The 14022-nt window shown below is 50.5% G+C and overlaps 1 protein-coding gene and 1 non-coding gene across 2 annotated transcripts in view; one reads left to right on the top strand and one right to left on the bottom strand.

Annotated features, from left to right (window-relative positions):
* The window catches only part of LOC126527771 (uncharacterized), a 76746-nt gene extending 62908 nt beyond the window's left edge, over positions 1-13838 (top strand). Inside the window, exons 3-7 of the mRNA XM_055068926.1 lie at positions 6231-6437; positions 7275-7594; positions 10000-10146; positions 11503-11745; positions 13427-13838. Coding sequence (XP_054924901.1) covers positions 6231-6437; positions 7275-7594; positions 10000-10146; positions 11503-11745; positions 13427-13737 — 1228 coding nt within the window. The 3' untranslated portion in view covers positions 13738-13838. The remainder of the gene's footprint in view (positions 1-6230; positions 6438-7274; positions 7595-9999; positions 10147-11502; positions 11746-13426) is intronic.
* On the bottom strand, positions 8991-9072 carry TRNAL-AAG (transfer RNA leucine (anticodon AAG)). The gene has a single exon. It is a non-coding gene; the product is annotated as a tRNA-Leu (tRNA).
* Positions 13839-14022: the final 184 nt, after the last annotated feature.

The raw sequence follows: 14022 nt of genomic DNA, 5'->3' as shown, positions 1-14022 counted from the left end.
ATAGAATGTGTAAACGCGACTGAACAAGGATGTAGAAAGAAGCGGACACGCAAAGACGACGCTGTCTCCGTGTGTTTCTTTCTACGTCCTCGTTGAGTCACGCTTGCACATTCTATGATTGTTAATTTAGTTAGTAAGCGAACGTTTACAAGTTTATACGGCCGATAAAACTACTATCCTTACTTCGTACAGCATTCCACTAATTTGCTATCGCAATCGGTGCTTCACATTTCCGGCGGAACTGCGAAATTTTCGAAGAAAAAAAAAAGCCGGCAAAATGCGCGAAATATGAAATAGATGGGCGCTCGAGCGCCTCTACTCAAGCGCCTCCAAGCAACCTTTGAAATGTATACGGCTGCATACGTTTATCGCCGCGTCGCACAAGGTTTCGTCATGTAGGATGGCTCGAGTGGTTTCGCGACCTAATTACTGTGGTGCGATAAGCGTCAGCATTTGCGGACGCAAGAATGTTGTGCTCAATCGTGAGGCATGCATTCGCGATCCCTTCGCGTATCGTGAAACAAAGCCACAAAAGAAATTCAAGCAATGTTTAAAATAAAAAGTAACAGCGCGCGAAAGAACGCGAAAAAAGAAAAAAAGGACATATCTCGGGAGAATAGAAAAGAGCCACTGGGGAGTTTATTTCTGCAAAAGATAAACCAAAAGTGCGTAAGGCGTCTCAGCAGCCCACAAAAAAACATTCAAAGGTGCAACTACTGTTTCGCCATTTATCCTTTCTGTCTCTTGAACTCCGGAAAACAGTCAAAACAAAGCGGTTTTTTACCTATTTCTATCTTTGTCGTGAGCTTTTTTTTTTTTTTAGCTAAGGATAGGGTGACATCATGAAGGTACGTTAAAGTCAGGTTTTACACCAGTTTTGAGCGTTTATTTTCCACTGCCACTTATAGCACGTGCTCAAACAGGTCACCGACTGAAGCAATACAGTACTTGCGTCCTTCCAACGGTGTCCAGTGGTGTCAAGTCCGGCGACCTTGCACGCCATGGTACAGGTCCGTGCCGGCCAATCCACTGTCCAGGAAAAAGCTTGTCGAGCCACCCTCGAGACTGACTATACTACTATGCGGAGGAGCACCATCGTGTTGAAACCAGATGTTCCGAAGGTGCGCAAGTGGAACGTTGCAACGGACGTCGTTCACGGGGCCCTCAAGGATGTCGTCGACGTAGCGTTGCGTCGTTATTGTGTTGTCAAAAAGGATCGGTCCGATGATGTCGCCATCAAAAATAGCCACCACCAATAGCCAAAAACGACCACTGGCATTGGTGTCGTGTTTGTTCCAGCCAGTGGGGATTTCTATCACTCCAATAGTGCGCATTGTGACGATTAACTGGTGCGTTTTAGGAACAAAAAATAGGCTCATCCGTGCAAAGCCCGCGAGTGAGAAAGTCCGGTTCTTTATCACATTTCGTTAAAATCCAATTGGCAAAGTCAAGTCTGTTTTCAAAATCTGTCTTCAAGTTCTTGATGAAGGTGTGCAAGGTACGGATGCATATGACCTTTTTTTTTTTTTTTTAATTCTCCGCACTGCTGACCTTGAAGTTCCGGCCTCCGCACTTAACGTCGTCGCGCACACTAACGTGAGGGTTAGCAGCAAGGAATGCCAAAACATCCGTTTCCGCGTCGCATTCCTGTGTCGCTTTCTTGTGAAGCTACCTGTCTCCCAAAGAACTTCGTACCTTCAAGTATTGTTGACGGAGTAGGGCGTCCTCCACAATGCCACATCCGGAATAGCTTGGCTCCCTTCCTCTTGTCGCCGTGCGCCGCCCTCAGAGCCACAATCATTTGAGCCTTCTGATCATTTGCGAAGGGCATCAGTGTATTCTTTAAGAACAGGTCACTGGCGTGGTACCGTTGAGATATCCCGTTATTATCTACGCGTTGGCACGTCAATGCTCGTCTAATTTATCACCAGTTATCTCTGGCGTGCCACAAGGCACTGTCCTGGGACCACTACTCTTCTTAATATACATTGACGACTTACCCAGAGGTTGTTCCTCGAAAATTCGTTTATTTGTTGATTATTGTGTAATATATCGTTCTATTACTATAACGACGCCGATTCTCGTGCTCTCCAGCCCGACCTTAACGTCATTGAAACTTGCTGTAATAATTGGATAATGTCTCTCAACGTCAAAAAAAAACCGTCGCTACTTTCCACCGTCGCCAGTCATGTAGTTCAGCTAATTACGTTATCTTCGGTTCTGAAGTACGTGCTGTGACTTATTATAAGTACCTGGGTATTACCTTGTTCAGTAACCTCGGTTGGTCCTCACACATTTGCAGCATCAGTAATGATGCCAATCGTGTACTGTGCTACCTGCGCCGTAATCTACCTCTTGTTCCCCCTTCTGTAAAGCTAATGGCATATTGAACACATGTTCGACCCAAACTAGAATACGCATGCTCAGTTTGGGACCTATACCAATCTAACCTGGCAACGGCACTGGAATCCATACAAAATCGTGCGCCAAGGTTCATTCACTCCGGATATATACTCTTACTCAGTGGCGTAGCAACAGGGGGGGGCCGGGGGGCCGTGGGCCCCGGGTGCAAGGGGCCAGCGGGGGGAGGACGGGTGTCATATACGTCATACGTCTGAAGACACCCCTCTTTCCGCCGGCTACACCCGGGGGGGGGGGGGGGGGGGGCGTGGGCCCCGGGTGCAAGGGGCCAGCGGGGGGAGGGGGGGTGTCATATACGTCATACGTCTGAAGACACCCCTCTTTCCGCCGTCTACACCCGGGGGGGGGGGCGGTGTGGCCGTGGGCCCCGGGTGCAAGGGGCCAGCGGGGGGAGGGGGGGTGTCATATACGTCATACGTCTGAAGACACCCCTCTTTCCGCCGGCTACACCCGGGGGGGGGGGGGGGGGGGTGTGGCCGTGGGCCCCGGGTGCAAGGGGCCAGCGGGGGGAGGGGGGGTGTCATATACGTCATACGTCTGAAGACACCCCTCTTTCCGCCGGCTACACCCGGGGGGGGGGGGGGGGTGGCCGTGGGCCCCGGGTGCAAGGGGCCAGCGGGGGGAGGGGGGGTGTCATATACGTCATACGTCTGAAGACACCCCTCTTTCCGCCGGCTACACCCGGGGGGGGGGGGTGACAGAAGACCCATGGGCCCCGCGTGCCAGACGACCTAGCTACGCCACTGCTCTTACTACATCTTCCAACCCTCGAACACCGCCGCAAAACAGCAAGACTGTATATCTTTTACAATTTTTATCACTCGCTGCTTCACCAGACCGACATCACGCCTGCGCATCGCACTTGATCCCGTCATAGCCATTCAAAGGCTGTTTATCCTCCTCCAGCTCGCACCGCCGCTCATCTGAACTATTTCTTCATTCACACAGCGAAAGACTGGGAAGACTGGCGGTGCATCACTCCAGTCATTCATCGTTCAAGGCAATCATTGAAACTATGACCTAGATAAGCCCAACCCTCAAGTAAAACCCCAAATGGGGCAGTAACGGAAACAGTTTCAACGTGATAGCTCATTATTCAACAAACAAAATGGACCTTATTCTGCCTTGTTTCTTGTCTCAAAGTTATTGTCGTTGCTCTCTCGCTGCAGCCAAATTAACCTTATATTTCTTCAAGCTCACATTCCATGACAGCTATGAATCGCTTTATCCAAGGTTTTTCTCTTGCAGTGAGAAAGGTGAAATGTCCTATGAAATGTGATAACTTATACAGAACTTCAAATGCGACCTCTAAGTTAAGAAATGCTTTGAAAGAAAAAAAAAGATTCATATGCTCGGAACAACAAAAATGGAAAAACATGCAGACTGTACTGACTACACACTACTTACTCTGCACTACAACACTGCAAGCAACAGAGCTGTCTTGACAGTCACATGGGATATTGCAGCAGTGAAACCATTCAGTAAAAACAGAATTATTTTTTTAATGATAGGGGAATGCCTCTACAATGCCTCGGTGCTGGGTATGTCAAATAAATAAATAAATAACATTTTTTTCGTTTCCTTTCTTCGATGTTCAGTTTTATCGTAGGAAAGGTGCTCCGTTCAACGAAGAAGAGAACAGAAAGTGCGAATCGCGCGCATCTTCGTCGCGGCAGCCTCTCCTGCCTTCCGTGCGGTACCGCCGTTCCAGGTCTTGGCAGCGGGAAATCTGCTCACAGTGCGCAAGCGGTCCTCGTGCATCAAGGACGGAATGCGGTAGCCCGTGTCGGTCTTCGCACCTTGACGGAGAAAAACGAAGGTTCGTCCGCGCGCATCGTCTCTGCCGACTTCCACGTAGGCGTTGTTTCGGGGAACGGCGCCTGTATCATCGAGTGACTTTCCTTCGCCTACGACGAGAACTGAATCGCAGGACTGATACACTCGTCGTGAACCCTCTCGGGCACCTCACGATGTTACCATCGAGTGCGACCTGGACAGACATCTTCGCCGGTAATTAGCATCCGCGCTATCGAAACGACAAGCGGTGAGGAAACGCTTCGTTCGGTCTTAAGCAAGAGCGTTGCCGCTGTTTCTAGCAGGCCAGTAAAGCGGGTGGCCTGAAGGAAACGTCACTATTGCCCCTGAAGTTGACCTGAAGCAGAAGACACTGTTGCTAGGAGGCCCGGAGTCCACCTGAAGCAGAAGACGCTGTTTCCACGAGGCCTGAAGTTGACCTGAAGCAGAAGACACTGTTGCCAGGAGGTCCGAATCGGACGACCTGAAACGGACGTTGCTAAGGTCGTGGTCGTGACTGAACTGTTCGCGCGCTCTACTAAGGTCGACATGGCGCAAAGCGCGTCGTTAACGTCGTCCAAGGCGAGCGGGTCGTCTCGGCTCTCGTTGCAGACGGTCAACAAGTCGAACGCGTCGGAAGAAGACAAGGGTCAAGACGTGGTGCCCGGTTTGCTCTACTACGAGTTTCTGCCCCTCGTGCGTCGCTCCAAGACCACGAGTCTCCTGGAGTTTCAAGGGTTTGAGTGAGTACGAAATTCGCATGTTTTGCGTCCGCCTAGAAATCTTCAACAGTGCACAGCGAGCAGCTGGCAAGCCTGCGTCACAGTGAAATACCTGTGCTTCGGGAGATGGCAGAGACCGTGCCAGTTATATACATCTCTTAGGCGGCCATTGCACATATCTCACCTTGAAGCACCCAATTTAAAGGCTAACAGGCAAGAGGGTGACACTTGCAAGCACTACGCAACATGAGAGGACCCTTATTTTGATGTCCGCTTTTCAATGAATGAGCTCGTCTTCGTCTAATCCGACTCGATCGTTCTCATCAAAACAACTTGCCTTGGCAATGACGAGCGCGTTCGTTACCGTATCCTGTAATGATTCGGTTTCCGTGGAATTCGCTTTGCGAGCAGCGATTGGTCGCCGCCTGGGTGACGCCATCGCCTCGGGGCGCGCACGCATATTATGGTGACGTCACGCACATGTCGATCATGCGGAAAGCGAATCCGTTGTCTGCTACGAAGCGAAGTGGCGCGAGGTGTTTCGGTGTGATCCGAAGGCGCTGTGCCGTATGCACAGGCGAGAGAGCAAAATAACTTGAGGAAGCTTATATATTGGGCCAATTGAAATTTGAGAGTGGGCTAACTTGAGATTTGGGGGTGTGCGAACCTAAATTTGGACGTGGGCCAACTTAAATTTGGGGGCATGGTTACGCATGCGTATATAGTGTAGTACTGCAGAATTTCTCCGCTGCTCTTGTAACGTTATGGTGGAGATTATAAAACACACTGGCGCCCTTCACAAATATTGCATACCGTGCACGACTAGCTTCGGGAAGCGCGCAATGCGACAGACGTGTATTCCTTTGATACGTTTTTTTTTTTGTGTGTGTGTGTGGGTTAGACGGCAATGGGAATTCGCTAATATTCTATACATTTGCTAAGACAAAGTGAAGATGCGCAAATCATGTAATGTTCTGAGTAGATAACCAAATTTCGCTTACGTACTAGTAAGTAGAGTAAGTTACGGTACATCAGACTAATATGTAACGTACTGTTACGGAACGGGTCCTAGGAAAGGGAAATGTGATAGAGGAAAGCAGGGAATTAAGTGGTAAGATGACGTTATTAGGGAAACTGTAGGCATATCTATAGGATGGAGTCGGATGGTGCAAGACAGAGGTAATTAGATATTGCGTGGGAGAATAAGCCATCATACGCAATGCACACAGATAGGGGTGCCGACGAAGATGATGGTTAAATCGAAATCGTCCCAACCACCGCAACATGGCGCAGGGACGTGGTGGAGCGTGCCAGCGACTGGTACCGGCAGATCTGCGGCTACCGTGTGGTCTCCATGGAGACGGTGCAGTTCAAGTTCAGGGACAGGGATCCGGCTTCCTCTTCCTCTTCAGGGGAAGCGAAGGCATACCGTTCTTCCCGTTCGGACGAAGAGCGCACAAGCCTGTCGGCTCAGAAGCACTACTACGGCGACGGGCTCAGGCAAGGCACGCGGACAGCGTTGACCGCTGCTGTGTCTGTAGAAAGAGAGTTCCAAGCCGTGTGCTGCATTCAGTTTTCGTTCAATATGGCGAAAAGCGCAGACGGCGAAATAAGTTACACAAACAGCATAGATTCGCGCCTAGCCAACTGTAGCCCAAGTCAACATCTTACCGAACCTTCCTAGTAACAGGGCAAACGGCGCAGACGACGTCACAACGAATATACAAACAGTAATATGCGCTCACAGTGAGTGAGTGAGTGAGTGAGTGAGTGAGTGAGTGAGTGAGTGAGTGAGTGAGTGAGTGAGTGAGTGAGTGAGTGAGTGAGTGAGTGAGTGAGTGAGTGAGTGAGTGAGTGAGTGAGTGAGTGAGCTAGTGAGTGAATGAGAGCGAGCGAGTAAGTTAAGAATAGATTAAACCAAGTGGCGTGGTTATGAATTGATTCTAGCTTATTATTAAGGTTATATCGGCGAGGCTCCTGTTTGTTCTACAGAAATGGCCAGCCGGTTGTAAGGGAATCGGTTACTTTCTTTAAGTCAGTCAGTCAGTCAGTCAGTCGGTGCGTCATATATCCAGCCAGCCAGCCAGTAGTCGGTCAACCTAGCCCTAGCCCTTATAGTTCATTTACGCTACACTGATGATGATGATGATGACGACGGTGATGATGAGATCCGTCCGTCTGTCTGTCTGTCTGTCTGTCTGTCTGTCTGTCTGTCTGTCTGTCCGTCCGTCCGTCCGTCCGTCTGTCTGTCTGTCTGTCTGTCTGTCTGTCTGTCTGTCTGTCTGTCTGTCTGTCTGCACGCGTCAATCGAGCGAGTAGCCGCCTCGGCGAACGCAGGGTGTGGCTGTTCCCTTGCGAAGCACACATCAACGGCGGCGTGGAGCTGGGCTACCTCGACGTAGAGCCGCAGCTGGTGGAGAAGCCGGCCGGCTGCATCCGTTACGAGACGGTGCCCGACCTGCTGGAGAGATTCAACGCCGAGCAGGCGACCGGCGCGAGGCCCGTCCCGGGCAAGGTCATCGGAGTCGAGTCGCGCGACGTGCACCAACCCGAGAAGATGCGCCGCGACGTGGCCCAGGGGGACGGTTTCGGCTACTTCCAACCCTTCAGCCTGCGCATCTTCTTCTACAGGGGCCTGCCCACTCGAGAAAGGATACGTGAGTGCCACGTGACCCGTATTATCAATCGGAAAGGCGGTCGGCTCTTCATTCCGGTTCGAACTACAGTGAAACCTCGGTATAGCGAAGTTGAGGGGGGAAGCAAGAATTATTTCCCGCTATAACGAAGTTGAGGTGGAAGCCGTAAGTACTCCGTAAACGTAGTTATTATTTCGTTATATCTGTTGTCCGCCCCATGGTCAACATTGCCTGCCAGCAGAGAGGAAGGGGTATAGGGGGCGAGTGACTGCCAGATAAGATGAAGCTATATGGCTCTTATAGATTACGAAAAGTCAATTGATCCAGCATAGAGATACCAGTAATAATGAAGGCTTTGCATATTCAACTAGCGCATGAAGCGTGCGTGAGTATATTGGCAAATACCTACAGACTCCGCGAACAGATGCCTTAATTCTCCGCAAAAAAAAAGAAAAAAACGGAAAGATACCGATCAAGAAAGGGGCCAGGCAAGGAGCCAATTTCTCCACCGTATGCTTAGAAGTATTCATGCTATTAGGCTGAGAAGGATTAGAAGTGAAGATCAGCGGCGAATATCTAAGCAACCCACGGTTTGCTGATGACTTTGCCCTGTGCAGCAATGCTGGCGATGACTTGCACAAAATAAATTAGGACCTTAACCGACAAAGTGTAAGCGGCGTTGAATATTAATATGCAGAAGACAAATGCCATGTTCAGTGCCCTCGCAAGAGAACAAGAATTCATGATTGGCAGTCAGTTTCTAAAATCTGCTGAAGAATACGTCTATCTAGGTGAGTCACTCAGTGGCGTAGCAACAGGGGGGGCCGAAGGGCCATGGGCCCCGGGTGCAAGGGGCCAGTGGGGGGGGGTTGTCAAATACGTCTGAAGACACCCCTTTTTCCGCCAGCTACACCGGGGGGGGGGGGGGGGGGGGGGAGGGTGACAGAAGACCTACGGGCCCCGGGTGCCAGACGACCTAGCTACGCCACTGGGGATAACCTGTGGTTTATTGGAGTTGCAGAATGTGGGTAGCCAAGGCAAGGGAAGCGCGGGTCGAGAACTGCAAAGAATTGGGTAGTGTGCTGAAGTCTGGAAATTTGCAGGTGTAACACATTTGGTCATCTGGCGCAAGTCGGGGATGATTGGAGAAAGCCTTCGTCTTCTAGCGGACATAAAAATTATTATGATGATTCCGATGAATCCGACGAAGGCGCGACACCAGCCGGCAGCCCCCCCCCCCCCCCTTACATACACAAGGCGCAACTCGTAACGCCGCCCGTATTATTTCGAAGTTTAATTCCGCTCGGAGTTCGTTCTCTGCCATTCGGATCGGATGTTAATTTTTTTTATGCACTTCTTTTTTTATTTAGAGTTCATTCTACAAAACCTGTCGTTTCTGAAAAAGAAAAAAAAAATGTGGCAGCGGTGGGATTCGAACCCACGCCCCCGAAGAGACTGGTGCCTTAAACCAGCGCCTTAGACCGCTCGGCCACGCTACCGATGTGTGCGGTGCAGCCAACATCTCATTTTGTTAAAGTAGACCAGCAGTTTGACACTATGCATCAATATTTATTTTATTTACGTTTCACCTCGCCGTTTGAACAGTAATCCATCCGTAAGCTCTCACAATGTATCCAAAACGAGCATCGCAATTCGAACAGCGTTCGCAATGGCGTAATGTTTACGTCTGTCCGTTCGGCGAAGAGCGCACGAAGTAGTAGTACTAGTAGTAACAGTGTAGAAAGTGGGAAAAGGGCGCGGTACAAGCTTGTGTTTTTGCATTTGGCTCCATACCTACTTGCGGGTTGCATGACGTCATGCTTCTCCCCTCCACCCAGCCGCTGACGCCCTTGCAAGCCAAGCGCTGCCGAAAGCGCAACCAATGACAAGCGACTGACTCAGAGCAACGGCGACCAATGACAAGCGACTGCACATTGAGCGCGCTGTTCGAACTGCGCCTTAGTTTCTCGGGTTTCTTGTAGGCTTTGAATAGATCTTAGCCATAACAGAACACTCCCGAGTGATTAATAACGCTAACGAACGTAAGCGAAGTACTAGTTTGTGCGTTATTTCTGGAGAAGATAGTGTATTCAGCGCTAACACACGCACAAAGAAGGACAGGAAGAGTAGTAGAAACATGCAAGCTCATTAGCAGGATTACGGCCTGCCCAGCTGTGCAGAGAATTCGCATTCAACTGCGTAGCGTCAACGAAGATCACAGACACAGTCATGCGTACAAAAGGCGTCCTCCCCCCCCCCCCCCCCCCCCCGCCCCCCCGCAATAAAATATGCGCACCAACAGGCTCCGCCATTACAAATCGTTTTTCGCGGAAAAGGGTACATTACGTTTTTGTTGGCAATTATTTGACATATTCAAGGCATTCGTTTGAGTTGACGCGAACATCGCATCCGACCTTGTGCGGCAGAGGTGCGCGACGTGGTGCCGAAGCCGCTGGACGACTACGCCTTCGAGGACTTCACGTGCGTGCTCAAGCGGGCCTCCCAGTGGCTGCAGAGCGAGAGCCCTCTCAAGCTGTACAACCTGCAGACGCTCTTCGTCAAGGCCAAGATCGGTGAGCCTTCGCAAGTCGCGCGCGACAATTTCGGAGCGCACATGTTAATAATTAAAACATCTTGCCATACGCCATCTACGAGTTCTGCACTGGGAAGTAAGGTATGCGCACGTTTGGCGTAGTAGTGAACACTTCTGCTGGCTATCGTTACAGGGATGTAGGCTCCAGGAGATCTACGTCGCCCGAAACAACACAGCCGCGTTTTGGCAACGTTTCTGCAAAATGTTCTTTTACTGAAACTTAATGTAGTTCGTGATGTCTCAAAAAATGATCTTGGGACAAAGGAGCGACAACACAGGGGTGCAAGCAATCAAAAGGGCATTTACTGCGCCATTTTATATATACACCAGTGCTACCTAGCCGAAATACAACCAATGGAACATGTCGGTGGGCGCTGACGAATCGAGGAAGTCTAATTCCCGCGATAGGACACCAAGCTAATATGGTCGCCTCGTGCCGTACAGGTTCGCGTTTACAGTCACGCGAACGGTGGCATGTGCTCGAACGATCGTGCTCGCCCATCCGGCGGTGTCCTGTTCCGAAGCCTTTCGCGGGACGCTCCCGCGGTCCGGACGCCGGGTCCCAGCGTCCGCGCGCATCGCCGATACCAAGCTCAAGAAGGAGCAGGCTCGTTCCCTTTACGCTCGAGCATATCCACGCCGCTAGGTAGCGCTAGCATTGGAACAGTAGCGCCACCTCTCGTAATAGGCAACAATAATAAAAATATAGTAGGCTATATGCAACAATACACCGACCACTGGTGGCACACAGCTACGCGGGGAAGCCGGGTTACAGGAGACGTGAAAGCCAATGCCGGGAAAACAACATCGGGTGACGCGAGGGAGTCGATTGCGTCCCCACAAGTTAGAGGAGCAGTAATCTCTACCGAAGAGCCAATCGCTCAGGGAGATTTTCCAAATAGGCTCCCTTTAGTAAGCGGAACGTCTCTTTTTTAAATATATGCTCCCCTTATAGTGAAATGTATGTAGACCACGGTGTAAGAAGCTACTTCTTACACCGTGGTTTGTTGTCATCATCTTTGAAATGGGGCGGTGACAAATAGAAGACGTAGTCTTTTGCCTACGTCTTCTTAATCTTTTGTCTTTTCCTTAAAAGCTGAGAAAACTCGTAGCCTATGAGAGCCTACAGACTCTGTTGTGGAACATTCACAAGTCCTGGAAACCGACGTGGTTTGCGGCACGCTACTGGAGTACTACAGTGGCCAGGCGTTCTTTTCTGGGGCGTTTAGAGCGTTTATTTGTACTTTCGTCTAACGCATAGTTTGAAAAGTGTTAAGTCAGTATACTCCTTTGATTAACAGCTGCTTTGCATCAAATGCGACGTGCATACCCACAGACGTTCCTCCGGGCACGGCACTTTCCCGCAAGGTGCGCACTCTGGTTCGCTACCTGAAGGTCCTGCGCATCGTGTACAGCACGTTCCCCGAGAGTGCGGCAGAGTTCGCGAGCCTGATCTTTCCCCGCTGCCTGTCGCACCACGTGTTCATGCCCGCCCTCAGCCGCGACGGCCGCGACCTGCCCGTCGCCGAGGCCATCCGCGCGCTCAAGGCTAACATGAGCCTCTGGAGCGTCGCCCTGCGTGAGTGGACAAATCAACCCCGATATTAATGAGAGATCGCTAATTGGACGTTTTCTTCTTTATACGCAAGGAGCACATATTGCTTAACACAGAAGGAAATCCCCCTCTTATTTCTGTTTAAGAGCTAGGGCGCAGATTTGATGAACTGTGCAGCCTGCGCTGCCGCGTCGTTGCTGCAGGAAGAGACTTGTTCGCCCGTGTTTCAACTGATATCGCGTGCTACTAACGCAACTGGTCGTAACCATGCATGGTTGCGACCAGTTACACGTAACCTTGCATCGTTATAATGAGCATTTCGCTAAAGGCGGCACTCATTAAATAGTAAATAGTCGCGTGCCATGGAGGAAGAACGAAATTGCCAGTTACACTTAACCTTGCATCGTTATAATGAAGTTATTGAGAGAAACGTCACATCGTTATAATGAGTATTTCGCTAAAGGTGGCAGCCATAAAATAGTATAGTCGTGCGCCATGGAGGAAGAATGAAATTGAAGCCCCCCCACGCCCCCCCAATAAAGAAGTAAGCTCAACACGTGATATGTCACGGCAAGTTTTTAGCACCTTCCACTGCCGCACTCAACGCACGCCTTTTCCAAAAAGGCAACGGGTACAATAGCAACCTGCAACAGTGGCCGCATTCACATGTTGCAAAGACGATAAGTGTTGCAATATAAACGATTGAAGTTGTGCGAACATGTAGGCAGAAAATATGCACAGAACAGTTGGCGAGGCACCTGAACCAATACAGTGCGCGTCAATTGAAACCTACCGCGAACTAAGCCCAGTGCACAAGTCAAGTCCGCTGAGCAGGGTCCTGTGTTGGGCTGACATTTTGAAAGAGAAAAGGCGAAGGGGGTGGCTTCACGGAGAGCTAGCTTGCGAAGTCTGGCTGCATAACCTATAGGGCTTACTGCGTGACGTAATTTTTATTTCCTTCCTCCATTTAATGCGATACGTGCACTCCAACAGCACGGGAGCTCGCAAAACGTATATCGAAACCACCGTGATTGAAACAAAGCAGCGCCTGGCAGTGGCGAGACGATGGCGGTGAAACTATGCAAATGACCCTGCACAAACAGCTGCCTCGTACGTCTGTCGGTTACCACCACGCGCGATTCACTTACTCTCAAGGAGCTGGCCGCGGCACATGGCACAGAGTGCTCCTTCGCAGCGTTCTTCACCTCAGCAGAGTGACACGCAAAAACGTATGCAAAGGGGTTATAGTGTGTATGCTGAACCGAGGGTTCACATGTGGATATTTCGTTACGCACATTGTACCAGGTGAAGTACGGTGTTACTGCCTTTCGAAATATCCGGGATTTACGTATTTCTAAATGCTAGGCAGATGTAAGACAACTAAAAAGTACGCAGGACACGACATGAGAATCCTGAAACTAACCAGCTATAGTGCAATTTTCTTCCCTAAACGTCGAACAACTCGGTCTCACACTGCGGTCGGAACAAGAAAAAATTGTCAAGTTAAGCAACACGTCAAATAAAGCAATTTCGCTATAATGAGTGCTACTAATTATATGAATGTAACTAACGAATAGTTAGATGCCTCGGTTCCGCTAACTGTTTTCGCTTATACACACACGCACACACACACACGCACATATATCACGTATGAGCGATAGCACGAGCGACACGGAGAGGCACCGTTATGTCGGTCACCACGCAGGCGGCAATGTCCTGTGTGCCGAGTCGCTGACCGTGGACTACGACCCATCGGGGCGGGGACCGAGCAAGATCAACGCGTCGGCGCCGAGAAAGTCCGAGATCATGGCGGCCACCAACGCCAGTGGCGCCGCGGAACGGCGAGCACGCGTCGTGCTTTACTTTCGCGTCTACACGGATGCGCCCGCGCCTCCCGAGAAGGCGGCCACCGCCCCTCCTGCATCCGTGGTCATCAGCCGGCCCCGCCTTAGCGCAAGCTCCACACTGTCCAGCAGAAGCGCAGCTGTTGAGAACCGGAAGTGCCGCATCATGTGACGTGGGTAACGTGCCCGTCTACTCGAGCTTCCCGACTGACACGTCACTCGACAGCGCCTGTGAGGTCTCTTTCTTGCCTTGGTTGAAATAAAGCTGCTTCATGAACATCCGCTACAGTCTTTCAAGCTCAGAGGATGTATGCTGTTGGATTGCGTTGAAGGCATCGTGCAGGTTTAACAAGTGCACACATTAGATGGGATGAGAGAAGGCAGGTAAATGACAAGCACTTGAAGTGCATGTGCATATAAGGCACATAATATAGCATGTACAGTGCTCAGCGATTGA

Source organism: Dermacentor andersoni, chromosome 9, assembly GCF_023375885.2.
Source record: "Dermacentor andersoni chromosome 9, qqDerAnde1_hic_scaffold, whole genome shotgun sequence".
Lineage (NCBI taxonomy): Eukaryota > Metazoa > Arthropoda > Arachnida > Ixodida > Ixodidae > Dermacentor > Dermacentor andersoni.
This window is presented reverse-complemented; position numbering and strand designations above follow the sequence as displayed.